General features: G+C 40.2%; 2 protein-coding genes across 2 annotated transcripts in view; one reads left to right on the top strand and one right to left on the bottom strand.

Annotated features, from left to right (window-relative positions):
- ptprea (protein tyrosine phosphatase receptor type Ea) overlaps positions 1–10,117 on the bottom strand; it is a 110,104-nt gene extending 99,987 nt beyond the window's left edge. Inside the window, exon 1 of the mRNA XM_037690919.1 lies at positions 10,042–10,117. The gene's annotated coding sequence lies outside the window, so the exon portion shown is untranslated. The remainder of the gene's footprint in view (positions 1–10,041) is intronic.
- A 1,728-nt stretch (positions 10,118–11,845) lies between these two features.
- LOC119423728 (clarin-3) lies at positions 11,846–14,726 on the top strand. Its single transcript, XM_037691136.1, has 3 exons — positions 11,846–12,077; positions 13,784–13,969; positions 14,057–14,726. The coding sequence occupies exons 1-3, from the start codon at positions 11,846–11,848 to the stop codon at positions 14,329–14,331; spliced, it is 693 nt and encodes a 230-aa protein (XP_037547064.1). The 3' UTR covers positions 14,332–14,726.
- The last annotated feature ends 2,160 nt before the right edge of the window (positions 14,727–16,886 follow it).

Below are 16,886 nucleotides of genomic sequence, written 5' to 3'. Positions count from 1 at the left end.
TGTGACTTTTCTGCTTATCGTTTTATCTGTGGTTTCAGCTAAACCACATCATCTTGTGTTTTGTTTCAGTAGTTGCGGAAACAGCAGCAGAGTAGCTAAAATAACATCCTTATATTTTACATTAGTGCATGTTGGAGTTGGCCTGCAGCTCGTCTTTCAGCATGCAGAGCGTGTCGGCTAACCGTGCGCTCACTGCAGCCTCCAACTCATTTACACACATTCAGGAGTCTCATCAAAGCCCGGCTGCCAAAAGCCTCTGAAAGAGTCAGGAGGTAAAAGGTGCTTCTAATGAAAGCGATCTCAACTGAACCCCACAAACCACACGCTCTTCAGCGCCACATAAAAACAGACGAGACAGAAGTTTGTGCAGCCGTTTGTCTAATTAATCAATACACTGAAAGATTCAGGAGCATGCTTGATAAGATAAATCTAAGATGATCATTTAAATGAATAGGTTCGGTTAGATTCCCTTAGCTAGCAGTTTGCTACTTTTAGCTGGCTTTTTTTTGTGTGGGGGTGGGGGGGCCTTTTAGCTAGAGTTGTGCCACTTTTGGTTTCAGCTGACATTTTGCTATTTTAGATTTTATCTTGTATATTGCCACTTTTGGCTTATTAGCTGTTTTTTTTTTTTTTTGTTGTTGTTTTTACTACTTTTGGCTTTTGCCTGACATTCTGCTACTCTTGGCTTTCAGCTGGCTTTTTACTAATTTAGGCTTTTCACTTGGCTTTTTGCTTCTTTTGGCTTTCTGCTGGACTTTTGCTACTTTTGGCTTTCAGCTGGCCTTTTGCTGGTTTTGGCATTCAGCTGACAATTTCCTACAGCTGGCATTTGGCTACTTTTGGCTTTCAGCTGGCATTTTGTTACTTTAGATTTGATCTGGCTTTTTTGCTACTTTTGGCTTTCAGCTGGCATTTGGCTACTTTTGGCTTTCAGCTGGCATTTTGCTACTTTTGTCTTTCTGCTGGCATTTTGTTACTTTAGATTAAATCTGGCTTTTTGCTACTTTTGGCTTTCATCTGGTGTTTTGCTACTTTTGGCTTCCAGCTTGCATTTATAGATTTAATCTGGCATTTTGCTAATTTTAGCTTTTTAGCTTTTGCTACTTCGGGGCATTTAGCTAGCATTTTCCTACATTTAGCTTTCAACTTCTTTTAGCTTTAACTTCAAGTCCATTTCAGCTTCTTCAGCAAAGTCAATCAGAACTCAGCATTCACTCCGTTTTCACAGAAAAAACTTCTCTCGTTTGCTCTGGATTTCGTTCTCTTATGTGGAATATTGTTCTTTAACGTTCAATCTCGCTGTGAAAACGTTGACTGTTGTTTCCTCCTCTGCCTTCAAGCTGCATCATAAAAACATGGAGGAACTGACATGATGATCACACACAACTCCCTCTGCAGCAGTCCTGAACGGATGAATGGGAAATGTGCTGCTTTAGTTGGCATCCATTATTCATGAAGCACGACGCTCCTCCACGTCAACAACCTCAGCACAGACAGAACCATTATTTCCTCTCATCGTTCTTTCACTCCGTTTAATTCACTCCCTCCTCCCACCTCTCATGCCACCTCCATACGATCGCAGCTCAAATGCTTTTATACGCTATAAAACCTCCAATGAGCGCTAAGCCAAATGAATTTCATGTCAGACTGCTAAAAGAATACGAGCTGACATTACCGCGTCAGACGAGGCGGAGCGTTTTATGAGGCGCCACAGAGAAGTTGTTGCACGTGCCGACACAAACCATCTGCAGAGGTTGATACGCTACAATGACGTGACACCTTCATATACTTCCACCTGACTTTAGTTTTTAGTGTTGCAGAGCCACAGAGAGAGGGCAGGCACTACTGTTGTTGCACGTGTGCGTACGTTTTTCTGTTTGTTAGCAAAATATCACGGGAATCACTCCACAACTCAATGAAACTTGCAGAAGGTGCATCTACAACAGATCAACTTTTGGAGTCAACCATTTTCAAGATGGCTGCCACACACCTTCAAAATCAAACACTGGTACAACTCATAATATCTCAGAGATTTAGCTAAAGTTTGGCGTTAACAGCTGAGGCTGATCCCCAACATATATTCTGAGAATTTACAGATTACGTTAGATCTTTTTTTAAACCGTTACCATTAATTATTTGGAGTCAACTCTGTTAGTGTGTAAGCAACATGCCGAGATCAACCACTACATGGATTTTAATGAAACTCACACGAAACGATCAATAGATAAACATTTACAATTCTTTAACTTTTGGGGTGAATCCAATTCAAAATGTCACCCACAGCTGAATAACCAACATAGAAATGGCTATACGTCGACTAATTTCAACAAAATGTTGGTGACTTTAAGATAAATCATCACAAGCTCAAACAAGCTGCTTTTAAGAACCTCAACAATGAATTACATGAACCCTGGTTTCCCTTTATTTCCAACAGAAAACCAATATTATTTATTCCAATTAAACAAAGATGACTAAAAGCCGTTTTAAGCCAAAACTGGACAGGTTTAAACCACAATGAGCACCAGCTTAAACTATATTTAGACTCCACCCTGATTTCTTTCAACAGCTTTAAGGGTTTGCAAGCAAGAAAAAGAAAAACGTTAATTCAAGGGGACTTTCTTTAAACAAATGACAAATTATGGATGTGTAGTTTACTGTGTGGCACTCTTAAATTTGTTCTCTAATAGCTTTGTGGTGGGTTTTGTTTGTAGGAACTGACAGACACACAAAGGAGAAAGTAAGTGTTGCCTGAGGGAACTCCCATGTTACAGCATGTAAAGTGACATCATTTAGTGCAACTCGGGGCTATAGTAATTTATTCATTCACAACACAGGAGTGCCATCTGAAATATACACTATAAGTAGTCAAGACAAAGCCATTAAAATAATGTTTTTGCTACAATTAGTTATTTTTAAGGAGCAAGAAAACAACCTAACGGCCTCGAAAAGAATTAGGATTCTTCAGGGGCTTCTGAAGTCCACAACATGGACCCACAAAGTCCTGATTGCAAAAGTGAGACAACACAAACTGGCAAAGTCCAGTTTGTCAACATATGTTGTGCTAAAACACACAAAAATATATATTTTTAAAAGCAAAAAGTGAAACCAGACTGTTTCTCTCTTTCCTGCATTTTGTATCAAGTTAACGTAAAAAAAAAAAAAAAAAGATTAATTCTCTCCCATGCCTTGGAGCAGAATGTGGGTGAAGCAAAACAAATAAGTGCAATACAGTATATAATATGATATAAATAAGTATAATAAGTATTTGATACACTGCAGAAGTTTTTCCACCTACAAAGAATGGAGAGGTCTGTAATTTTTATTGTAGGTACGTGTAACTGGATATATTCATACTTTTTCACGGGTTCTTCATTTTTCTGACTGTGTAGCATGCGTGCATTGAATTTAACAGAAATGTAACGAGAGACGTTATTTATCTTTGACCCATCAAAATGAATGCGGTCATTTATTTGCAGAATCAAAGTTTAACATCAAACATTTACATTAATTTGGCAAAATATGAAAACAATAACATGGCTAGTTTCACAGGAAGTGGGACAATACGGCGATTGTCCTCACTTCTCAGCAGAACAGCAGACATCAATCACACGGCGGTGATTGAGAACTTTGCTTCAGACATTTCTAAAATATCTGTAATGATTTTAGGAGAAAGGAGAGTTTAAGATGGAAAATGGAGATTTATCGTACAGAGAGATGTGTGAGGGAATTTATCTGTTTGGCCAGAACGTGCACGCTCCTTCAGATCTCAGCTTGGACACGGTACGCTTGGTCGAAATAGAACTTTTACCTGGTTGATGATATGTCAGGTCGGCGTGAAGTCCTTCTTTTGACTCTTTCAGCGTCTCCGTTGAGAACAGCTAAAATACTTTTAGGAGTCGTGTGAGGTTATCCAAACAGAAGTTATAATTCCCAAAATCGTCTCTGGATTCTGGATTCCAATAGAAGCATCCTGGACGCCTGCGTTAGCATCCAAGACTGAACTCTTTAACTCTCTTCAGAGAGTTAAAGTCTGGAACACTTCTCCAGGAAAACTTTCAAGCTCTGAAAAACTCCGCTCAGCTGAACTGGGAAGTCGCCACATTTAAATGGGTTCGACTTCCGGGTCATTTGAGAGCTTTTTGATTGGTCGATGGACCAGAACAGAGGTGTGGTTTGTGATGTAAGGTGTTATCAAAGTCAAGGACAGAGATTAAGTTTGTTTAAAACAGACAGAAAGATTATTGGAGAAAACCAGACTTCGTGGAGTCAAACTCTCCTGTATCTTCTGTAAAAGTTAAACATGACATTTCTTTTCAGTAAATTTTTTAGTTGACCGAAACCTGAACTTTACCACACTTACAAACTTGCTCATTGAAGACAGAAAAATCAAGAAATGCATATTAACCTGATTTCTTCTTTGAATGAGGAATAAAAATCATTACTTACTGTTTATGTAAATAAAAATGAGTAGTTCTCTTCAACCTGTAAACATTGTTTGAACTAACACCATTTGATTATCAAAACATTTGTAAAATAGTAATGATCATAGAAAATTGTCATTTCTACTTGATTAATTCAAGAAAGAAAGTCTCAGGATGGGTCAAACTGTATTTCTGGATGCAGATCAATGAAATAACAGTTTCTGTCCATCTGGTCAGTTTTGACATAGGCCTAGTCCACTACATACGCGTCAACTGAGACACAGAATCTTGAAAATAAAACTCCAGAAAATCACATTGTATGATTTTTAGATAATTAAATTGCATTTTATTACATTAAATAAGTATTAGATCACCTACCAACAAGCAAGAATTCTGTCCCTCACAAACCTTAGTTTTTCTTTAAGAAGCCCTCATTACCTGTTTTAACTGCACCTGTTTGAACTCGTTACCTGTATAAAAGACTCCTGTCCACACTCAATCAATCACACTCCAAACTCTTCACCTTGGCCAAGACCAAAGAGCTGTCCAAGGACAGCAGGGACAAAACTGTAGACCTGCACAGGCCTGAGATGGGCTACAGGACAAAAGGCAAGCAGCTTGGTGAGAAGGCAACAACAGTTGGCGCATTCATTAGAAAATGGAAGAAGCACGAGATGACTCAACCTTCCTCAGTCTGGGGCTCCATGCAAGATCTCACCTCGTGGGGTAAGGATGATTCTGAAAAAGGGTAGGGAAGGAATGAACGAAGTTGTGGATACAGGCGATAAAAATGAGTTTTCTCCACAGGGTAGCTGGACTCTCCCACAGAAACAGAGTGAGAAGTTCAATTATCTGGGAGAGACACTGAGTAGAACCGCTGCTCCTCCACATCGAAAGTAGCCAGTCGAGGTGGTTTAAGCATCTAGTAAAGATGGGTACCTCCCTAGGAATGTTTTCAGGGCATGTCCAACTGAGAGGAGACCCAGAGGACAACCCAGGACACGTTGAAGATATGCCTCTCGGCTGGACTGGGAACGCCTCAGAGTCCTCTCCAAGAAGAGCTGGAAAAGGTGGCTGTGGAAAGAGATGTCTGGGCCTCCCTGCTTAAGCTGCTGCTGCCATGACTCGACTCCAGAACAAGCAGAAGATAAAGGATGGATGACACGTTTTTCCTATTTAAATTAAATAGCACATCTACTAAAATTCCCATACTGAGTGAGAAGGACGAAATCAATGACATCAGATTTAAAAAAAAAAACATTCTGTGTCAATAAATATCACCCCAAAACTGCACAGTAGAACCTTTAATTGCAAACACAGTTAAAAATGCATCTTTTTGTGATACCAATTCCGTTGTGTCCTCAAAAAGTGCAATTTCCTTTTGAATCGCAAAGTTGCCCACCTATCTACCCAAAAGCATCCATCAGCCCACCAGCAAACCCACACGCCCCGTTGTAGCTTCAGAGGTGTGTGCAATGTGGAAAAATGTGCTTTGCTTTTATGCACAACGTCCCCCAAACAAAACTTTTGCCTCACGCAAGATGAATTTGTACGACCACGTCCTTGTTGCTCCATTTTGTGGCATTTTGAACCGTAGACAGAAGTAAAGGGTCTGTGCACAGTTTTCTTGTGAAGTCCAAACCTGATAACGGCAACGCGAGTCCTGCATCTGGATTGAGTAAAATGGACTGTACTTATATAGCGCCTTTCTATCTTTTCGAGACACTCAAAGAGCTTTACACTACAAACTGTGCCCTCATTTACCCATTCATACAGCACTCTACAATATATCTACAATTGAACAAATCATTCTAAAGAAACTAATCAGTGCTTTATAACATTCATACACCCATGGGACACACATCGGAGGCAATGGGGGGGTTCAGTGTCTTGCCCAGGGACACTTCGTCATGTGACTGCTGGTGGATTCGAACCCCCAACTCTTGCATTGGAGGATGACTGCTCTAACCACTCAGCCACAGCCGCCCCATGTTCAAAACTTACTGGTAGAGAAAGCCTCCATCTAGCAAACAAAAGCGATAAAAATAGACCTCTATGTCTTTGTTTCTCCATACCAGCTTTTGTTAAGTTTGCATACAGCAAATAGCACAAAAGCAGAGAAATTTGAGGTATTTGTACCAAACACTTACTGAAAACACAATTTGCATGTGTGTAAGAGGTGCAAACAGCAAAAAGGCTTGTTTGGCTACATTTCCATGATAGTGTGGAATGCGTACATGACCCGTCCACCCACTCTCACAATTCCTTGGAGCTGTGGAAGCTCGTGTAACTTCCAGTTAAAGCTGGGGTCAGGCTTTTATCTCCCCTCCCCACTCAGAGAGACACCAAAAAAATGCCTTTTATCTTTTATTGAAATCATTTTAGCATAATGCCAAAATCCAAATACAGACAGAAGGGTTTGCTTTCTGCAGTATTAGCTGCAAGCACAAACAGGCCTCTGGTTGCAACATACTGCAGACTAAATGCGCTTTGGTCGGGCTTCCAGTGATACCCAGAGAATCAGAAGATTGGATACAAATGCAGATTGCATCAAGTAGATCATACAAAAACAATTTCCATTCTTAATTCATAAGCCTATCTGGGTCAGGCCAGGCTTGTTTTCAAATTATTGTGAATAAAACAAATTAATTTTCTCTTGAACTGTTTAAAAATCCCCTCAAGCAGAATGTAAAGTCGGAGCGTTCAGCCTTAGAGAGCGAAGCATGTCGTCTGACCACAACAGCCGAGGTAAAGTGTTTCCCGACAGACGGAGGAGGTGGGAAACCTGTAGGATAAGCTAAAGGGCTGACGATTCATTCTTCGAGGTTTGCACAACTTGTTCGTCCCCTTCTCACGATATATTTCAATAATCGCCACATGCAGTTTGTTCAATTCGCACCCACGCTCAGACGCCAAGCACTTCTTCGAGTTTTCCAATATAGCACTTTCACAGCTCGCAGCGAGAAAAAGGCTGACGAGACTGGGAAAGCGCATCTTGGAAGTGTTAAACAGTAATTAACTGTGGCCTGGAAATAGCTGCTGCAGTTAGAAACCTGTTAAATACAAGATTAAACTAGTTGCAAACAAATATACTGGTCCATCCTTGTTTCTTTGATGTATTAGCCCACCCAGTGAAGCTCCTATAGCTCTTATTAGTTGGAGGATCAGAGGCAAATAAATCCACCAACAGTCAAATGGCAGATCGTCCAAACTTACAAAGTCTCATTAGTTTGAACAAATTCAGATGGGTTATTTTACTGCAACTCTGTTCCTTTTGTCGTTTGATTTTGGAATTCTTCCTCAAGTCTGTGCTCCAACTAAATATAACTGTTAAAATAAAAAAACAGAGAAATCACATTTAGACGTCAAACCTAAACCAGATTAGATTTTTTTTTTTATTAGGTTTAGGATATGTTGACATTTCTGAGTTGTAGCCTTTTTGTTCAATCTCATGGGCTATTTCGAGTTAGTATGTGTTGTGAAAAACTCTCAGCTACTACCACCATAAACTGCAGCCTAATATTTGTCAAACTGGCTGAGTTACAGCCATTTATGTGTTTGCTAAGGTCGGTTGTCCATGTTGAATTGGATCGGTTGCAAAGTGTAAACAGTTGTAGATCCGGTGATTATTTCCCGAGAGACTCGTTAAAATCTGTCCAGCGGTTCACACGATGTTTTGCTAACAGACAAAAATGTTTAACATCAACAGTTAACTAAGGTTTTACGCAAAGTTCCTACACAATCAATATAACTTCACAGTATGGGTAGTGACTGACTCGTAGCTACTAACACACCAAATTTTAGCTGAACATTTTTATGTTTGCTAACGTCAGTTGGCTGTGGTGACCATCTTGAATAGTCTCCCGTTGTAAGAGTACACAACGACTTCCTGTAAGTTTCATTAAAATTCGTCTAATGGTCCATGAGATATTTTAGTAACAGTCACACAAACGTTATTGACTACTGAGGCCAAGCAGTTCCCAAAAATGGCAGGATTGATATTTGTTTTAAAGAAAACCCTAAAAATCAATCGTTTTTAATTCTCAGAGGTGACACAAGTTAATCTATTCCAATTATCAAGACTCCATTCTTTTCGGATTTGCTCGTTCTGGAGGCAGCTTCACTTAATCTGCAGTAATTAGTTGTGTCAGGTTGACTAACAGATTTAATAAAAGTCATTTAGCAGCGTCTCAGTATGACAATAATTAGTTCAGCTCAATGTTAGGGCATGTAATTCTCAAAATATGCCAACAGAAAAGTATTTAATCTGAAGATTATTTCCCACAAAGGTGAACTACGAGCCATCACATCTGACAGAAAAAGACTAAATTATACAGTTTTGAAATAAAATTACCTAAATAAAACACTAAAATGTGTGAGTTTTCCGCCACTTCTGCTTTGAGCATTTTTAAGATCTGACACGTCCCACCAGGAGGAGACCCAGTGGAAGACCCAACACGCTGGAGGGACTATGTTTCTCGGCTGGCCTGGGAACGCCTCGGGATTCCCCAGGAGGAGTTGTCCCAAGTGGCTGGAGAGAAGTCTGGGCTCCCTACTTAAGCTGCTACCCCCGCAACCCGACTCCGAATAAGCGGAAGAAAATGGATGGATGGATGAATGTAAAGATGTGATTCTTGACCTGCCATTGTGTATCTGTTCCTCTCAAATGCCGGTCGAAGCAGATGCTGCTTGTCCTGAGCCTGATTCTGCTAAATGTTTCTTCCTCATGAGGGAGTTTTTCCTTTCCACTGTGTCCTTTAAACTTGCTCAAGATGGGAGTTCTGCGAAGCGGTCTGCTCCTCAGATAATGTTAATAACTTACTTTTTATATACACACTGTACGAATGTTTCTGTTCAGTGACCTGAGACGACTTCTGTTGTGACTTGGCGCTAAATAAATAAACTGAACTGAATTGTCAAAAACCCTAGCGTTTGCTCAAATTCCATCTCCTCCGTAAGAGAAATGTCAGACTTGTTGCACATCATCCAGCTTTCTGCTTTAAGAAATCTGCAACAGGGATGCTGATCTGTTGCTGCCTTATATTTAAGGTGATTATTACCATGCATCTATGATGAGAAAAATAAAAAACCTCAGCCAACAGTAATATTTTCTATGAGAGGGAGACAGTCTCATAGCAGAAGAATAAAACCTGACAATCGTGGCAGATCTGTCACAATATGTCGACATGTTGAAACTGGCTCAGCTGCAGCCACAGAGGAAGACTCAGGGAAAAACGAGGAAAGCACGCAGGAAATTAAGGTGTTGGGGTGGGGGCTGGTGGTGGGGGGGGGGGGACTCCAAATGTTTGATCCATTAACCTGTTTAAACCGCTACTCAAGCCACAGCAGGTTATCAGAATCACAGCCACCACATTATATATAAATAAAATAAAGACAAGTCATTTAAACTAAACGTGCCCAGTGAGCTGAAACGGTCGCTTGGTGTGTGAAAACCACGCGCGCGCTGCTGCAGCTGGTGCCGCTCGTGCGTAACGGACAGGTAGCGCGGCGAAAACGTGCCGCTCGGACGATTCGCTGTCCTTTTCTTGTTTAGACCATCTCCGCTCACAAAACAAACTCTTTTGAAGGCGACGTGCTGAAATAACGAGTCGGAACTCACCTTTACGGCGTGAACGTTGAGTCCTGAGCGCAGGTTGTCTTGGAAGAGGCGACGGGAGGCTTCGGTGTTGCCGCCTGTCACCGGGAAGGTGGAGTTTCAGGTTTTTACTCTAAGAGACAAACACTGAGGAGCTGCTAGTGCTGTGAAAACAGGGAGACACCTGCTGGTCACAACTGGTATTACATGGGAAAAAATGCCTTTTTTTAATACAACTTTTTTTGGCAGCGTCTGGGTGCCTGTTATCAAAATATCTCATTAATCCCAGGACGGATTTTAATGAGTCTTGCAGAAAGTAATCATTGCTTATATTTCTACAGCTGTTTATTGTTTGAAGCCAAACCGATTTACGTTGGCCACTAAAACCAGTTGACAGTAAAAAATGCAAAAGCCGCTTTAAGTCGATCACTTTGACAGATATCGATCTAAGATTCGTTGTGATTGTAGCCGAGACTGAATCCTAACAAATATTTGAAGTGCTTGTCATTGTGCTTGATATTAACTTGAAAGCTTTGCATTAACCTTTGACCTTTGGCATGCATTCAGTTTGTCTGTTAGCAAAATATCTTAAAAACCTGTTAATAGATTTGAATGCAACTTTTTATGACATTTGACAGACCTCTACAGCTTAATCAATGTGATTTAAGATGGCAGCCACAGCCAACTTCACTTGGAAAACACAAAAATGCACATAATTTGCTTGATTTTACTGGTTTAAGTGTTAAAATTAGGTGTACTGGTTGCTGAGAGTCATTCACAACAAATGGTGAAAGTGACATTTGGTGATATTTCATGAAGTATAAAAGTCTTAGTATAAAACTGGCAACAAAAAAAAGTCAGCGGGGGCGGGGAGCTAGGCTTTTAGGACATGTGTAATGAATTAGCGCAATGTTGATGTTAAATTTATTTATATAGCACTTATATGTTTTATTTTTGCCACTGATAGAAAAAAGATGTGAGCCCTTTGTTAAAATTTTAGAATAGTCTCAGATTATTACACCCATGTGCAATAAAATAATTAAAAACTCATAGAGATTAGGGCGTTTAGAATTACATAAAAGTAGACCCAGTCTTTTCCTTCATCTTATCTATCATTAAAAGGAATCAGGCAGTCCTGAAGGTTTATATTTCTAATCATTGTTTCATGAATCTGTTTGAATTAAAGTTAGTACAACAAAGGAGAAATACAGCACAAAATAACATGTAAATATAATTTTCCCGTCGCTTTCTTTGTTTTTTATGACAGAACCACTGTAATCATGTTCCAAACACATCCTCATATTTTATTTAAATTCATGCCAACCCAGTCATGGATTTACTGCCTCTTCAGTGACATATTCATGTGATTAGTCCTCTTCCTGTTACTGTACTTTAAAAAAAAAAAAGTAAATCATTGATTTGTTTTATAGCCCGGCAATCCCGAGAGCAGGACTTTGAATCTATGACTGGGAGCACAAATTACTCAAAGTGCGTCAGAAAAATGGTGAAAATCATGAACTATATTTTTATTTTGCGCCCTGAAGTGGAACCGAGGACGATCTAAATCCACTGCTCTGCACGTTCGGTCAATATAATCCATCACAATCTCATGCCTGCCATGATGAAGTTCTCATGTTTAGGTGAAACCAGTGTCCCTACTATGACAACCGGTTGTCTTTCCTCCATCCGAACCAAAGGTCGCCGTCATAAACAGCAGGTTTTACAACCAGCACTCCACATTTCCCTCCACCCTGGAGACAAATCTGCTTCAGAGACTTCATCCGAGTTTTACAGAAGAGCCGCTGGGAATAACTGGGATTCAGCCACAATGCCATCCCTGATCAAGACTTTACATTTCCTCTTTAGTGCTCTGGTTACTGCCATCTCTGTGGGCTTGCTGGGATTCGCCATGTCAACAAAGTGGGCTTACACGTTCATGGAGTGTGCCGCGTCCAACAGCGACCAGTTCAACGGGACGGCAGAGATCGAAATGGACCTGTTCGATGGATCATTAAAGAGAGAGTCCTGTCCCAGTTTTGGAAATCAAGAGAATTTTAAAGGTAACTTTCCACTTGGCAAAACTAAAGCAAACATTTAGGTACTGGTACTTCCACGGTATTGCAGTATTTCACTGGTTTATGTGTTGGGGTACAGTTAGGGTTAACCAACTACTACCACCAAAAGTGAGCTCATTATCTGTAAAACTAAATTATAGACATTTTTTGAGTTGCTAAGGTTGATTAGCCGTGGTGGCCATTTTGAACTGGGTTCACTCTAAAAGTCATCTGTAGATGTACATCTAATAAAGTTTTACTCAAATCTGTCAAGTTGTTCATGAGATCTTTTGCTAACAGACCAAGTGTTGATTGACATCAGCAATCGTTGCCACAGTTGTATCAAAAATATCGCACATTGTGCAGTACTCTAAGTTTGTGTTGGGGATTGGTCTCAACAACCACCCCACCAATTTTTAGTCTACTCTGTAAAATGTAAATGAGTTATTGTCATTGTCGTGTGGTTTCTTGGCTGTGGCAGCCATCTTGATTTGAACTGACGCCAAAAGTTATTATTTTCATGGTTTCATTAAAAAACATCCAGGGTTCATGAGATATTTTGCTAACACACTGGCAACCTATTAACTAATAGCAAAGTAAAAAAAAAAAAAAAGAGCTCTGGCACGTTCAGTTAGTGCTCACAGTGCACGTTGAGGATGACTCTCAGCTACTGCCACACCAAAGTTTAGCTCAGTATCTGTTAAACGGATTGACAGAGATATTTTTGGTTTTGCTTCGGCTGCTTAGCTGTGGCAGCCATTTTGACAGGGGTTGACTATTGTGGATGTTCATCTAATGAGCACTTTAAGAGTTTTATTAAAATTAGTCTAAAGTGGCACAAACATATCATAAAGACAAATTATGAGCCTATATGATTTTTGTTTTTCTTAGCTGCTCAGGATATTAGATTAAAAAAAAGTGTACAATTCCCTCTTACTCCATTCAGTTCAGTTTATTTATATAGCGCCAAGTCACAACAGAAATAGTAATATATAAAAATAATAATTTAACATTATTTATCTGAGGAGCAGACTGCTTAGAATTTAACTTCATCACAGACTCTCATCTTGAGCAAGCATGAAGGCGACAGTGGAAAGGAAAAACTCCCTCGTGAGGAAGAAACCTCTAGCAGAACCAGGCTCAGGACAAGCTGCTTCAACTGGCTGGGTTTGAGAGGAACAGATACACAATGGCAGGTCGAGAACCACATGTTGAGATAGAAATAATATCAAATGAAAAGTATTCAATTTTAACAGTTCATTATAAGAAATGTAGTCAGTTTGTCCTCTAGTAGTCTAAGCCTATGGCTGCATAACAAGTCAACCCTAACTATAGGATTCATCAAGAAGGAAAGTCTTGAGCCCAGTCTTAAAACTGGACAATGTCGGAGTCTGATAACTGAAAGGTCTCCCTCCCATTCTGCTTTTGGGAACTCTAGGAACTTTAAGTAAGCCTGCAGTCTGAAAGTGAAGTGCTCTGTTAGGAAAATGTGGAACAATAAGATCTCATATATAAGATGGAGCTAGGTTGTTGAGGGCTTTGTAGGTTAGAAGTAAGATTTTGAATTCTATTCTAAATTTAATAGGGAGCCAATGGAGAGAAGCTAAATTGGAGAGATATGATCTCTCCTACTAACTCTCGCAGATCTCAGTATCTGCAAGCTGTCTTGTGTTAACATAACGTCGGCCATGTTTGTGTGTCTGTGTGTGTAGTGTTTCCAAAGTTGGAAGCAACAGGAGCAGCTCCTCTGGCTCTGCATGTGTTGACGGTGGGCCTGCTGGCTTTGTGTTTGCTGTTCTCTGCCATCAGCATCCTCGTCTCCCTCTACAACAGCGTCAGTAATCCTTATCAGACCTACCTCGGGCCTGTTGGAGTTTACACCTGCAGCTCCCTCAGCGGTAAGCGGCGCTAATATGACATCATCTGTTCCACTGTTTGTTTGAGGGGGTTGCAGCAGGACTGTAATTGTGCTGTTTCTTCTGCAGCGTGCCTATCCGTGGTGGTCCTCATCATATTTGTGCTGAACCTCAATGTGACCAGCATGCCGGAGGAGTTGGTTAAAACCAGCTCCAATCTCCCGGTAAATCTGAGAAACAAGTCTTCGGTCATGCAGGTTGGATACTTCCTGGTCATCCCTTACACGGTGTTCTCTCTGGGCGCCGTTCTGATCATCTACATGTACGACCACGCCGCCTACACCCAGAGACGAGAGCAGGAGAGGCCGACGGAAGACGCTCCCAAGGAGATCATGATGTATTAGAGACAGCCGAGTCAGATTTCAGAGACTCTGACGAAATTCTTTTTGACTCTCTTGGAAGACGTTTTTGTGACGTCGATTCTATTTATGTGGCGCCTACAAAAGAAACAAACGTTGCAACAAAGTTCTGCACAGCAACAATGATATAAAACTGCAATAAAATAATGTCATAAATCAGTAACAGACACAGGGTGAGGTCAGCAGGGAAAAATAAAACATGTATACAAGGAAGTAAAGTAATAGGTAAAACAATATAAGGTTAAAGGGATAGTCTGGTGATTTTTGAAGTGATGTTCTACTAAACAACTATTATTAGTACCTTATTTTTTGGTGGTTGTAATGAAATCGGAAACAACAATTAAAACTTGTGAACTTTATTATGTGTGTTGGATATAAGCAGTTAGGAAGTTTCATTTTTACATTTTGTCCTAAACTTTCACAGCAGCACTCCCAAATGACAAGAAGTAAATATAACATAAATGTGTTCACTGTGTAAATCTAAAAACACATGGATCAGCTGTGACACCAGTCACGGAGCTAATGTATGGAAAAAAGGCAGAATACTTCTTTTAGGCTAGGCTAATGGCTAGCTGAACGAGGGCTCGTTTTTACATGTATATTTGTGCTTATAAAACAAATATTTTTTTTAGAAATGGCATCCAGGTGTGAAGAAAAGAAACTGTAGCAAATACTAAACCATCCATCCATTATCTTCACCTACTTCTTCCTTTCTGGGTCACAGGGGTCACTGGTGCCCATATCCAGACTGTGCGAGAGGCGGAGGACATACTGGTCAGGTCGCCAGGGCAGGGGCGATTGTAAAATCTGTTCTCCAAGGGTGCCCTTTCAGCCCCCAGTGCTGATAATCGCTCTTGGCTTGAACAGCGCAGTGACCAGTGACGTCAGAAGCATTTGTAATGTGAGGGGGGCACACAGGTGGGAGGTCTGGGGGTCCTCCCCCAGAAAATTTTGAGTAAAGTAGATGCCATTTCCTGCATTCTGGTGTATTTTAACCGGTTGTTAAACATCTAGTTTACCTACATAAGTAAACGATTCAGTAACTATTTTAGAGAGAATGGCACAAGAAGTAGCCTGACCAACAGCTCCCCTTGTGTGAATAGAGCATGCTTTGCATCTCTCACGCATCCTAACCCCCCCCCCCCCCCCCCCCCCCCCCCCCCGTTTAAGTGTCATCATTTATTCTATATTTATTCACAATTTTGGTGAATCTAAGTTTTGAGAACTGAGTTACCTTACAAAATCCTAATGATGGTTTTTTTCCAAGTGGTGCTGAATTTCAATTTAGGGGCGCTTGAGCACCCCCAAAAAGAGGCTAAAATCGCCACTGCAGGTTGCAAATTCATCACAACAAATACTAAATCTCAAATTTTTTTAACATTTTTTTGAATGACCCTGTTTGTTTAGTCTGTCGTTGTTTATCTCCACCCAACAGCATGCGTGTTGCTTCAAGTCTGTTTGTGTGTAAATGTTGGTGTCTGAACGTTTGGTTGAGAAAACAGCTAAAGTCTAGCCAAACAGGCAGTTGTTAAGCTACCCTGGAAGAAAACGCCTGTCCTAGTTTCACACTCTGCTCTATGACTGTGTCACATCTGATCATATACTAACTATTGATAACTATCTTACAGAACATCACTTCAAAAATCACCAGATTATCTCTTTAAGTCAAACGCCAGTTATTTATTCTGACATGGTCTAACCTCTGAGTTCTTCAGCATCTGATTGTTCAACCTCAGTGTTCCAGATGAATTATGATGATGTAAAAGATGGCGTCAGACCATTATCATACAATAAAATCTTAAAAAGACATTTCACATCTTTTGAAGTGAGATCTCATGTAAAGTTAGGAACAAGTCACACCTTATTGTAGGTCAATCTCTGAACATCAGACTGGAGAAATGGTTGATTTCTGACCAGGTGGAGCTAATGACAAGTCAGAGCAGGGATTGCTATTTTGTAAAACACTGCGGTTCATTACGCATAACATGGATATTTCCCCAGAAGTTTTATGATTATCCTGCAGGGAATTTGCAATGTTTTAATAAAAGTGCTACCGCTAACCACTGCACTATTTGTGATCACACACAGCCACCTGAATACTAAGTAATACAAAATTAATGGCAACCACAGTTTTCTATAATAGGATTTGTGTAAACGACATAAAATATTTTGAATTGGAATTGTTTTATGATGGCAGCAGTTCACTTTTTGCTTGCCTCAGCTCAGATTAGCCTTTAGCTCATCCACCTGGTCCGCCTTAGCTTCTATTTTTCCAAACGGACGTTGTTCAAATAGCTACCTGCAACAGGTAAGATATTAACTATTCAAAACCTTTCCTGAAACTCAGAAGACTTGGTTCATTAATATTTTCCTGTTAAAATACATTTGACTGCAAGCAACGACTAATTTATACTCATAAAGAAGCTATTACAATAATCTAGTTTGTTGTAATAAAGGCATAAATCACTTATGGAAAAACATAGATTATAACTCCTGACAGTAAAGCATGTTTTTGTACAAAATGCAGAAATTAGTTTGTT

The sequence above is a fragment of the Nematolebias whitei genome, chromosome 17, assembly GCF_014905685.2.
Source record: "Nematolebias whitei isolate Nwh7 chromosome 17, NemWhi1, whole genome shotgun sequence".
Classification (NCBI taxonomy): domain Eukaryota; kingdom Metazoa; phylum Chordata; class Actinopteri; order Cyprinodontiformes; family Rivulidae; genus Nematolebias; species Nematolebias whitei.
This window is presented reverse-complemented; position numbering and strand designations above follow the sequence as displayed.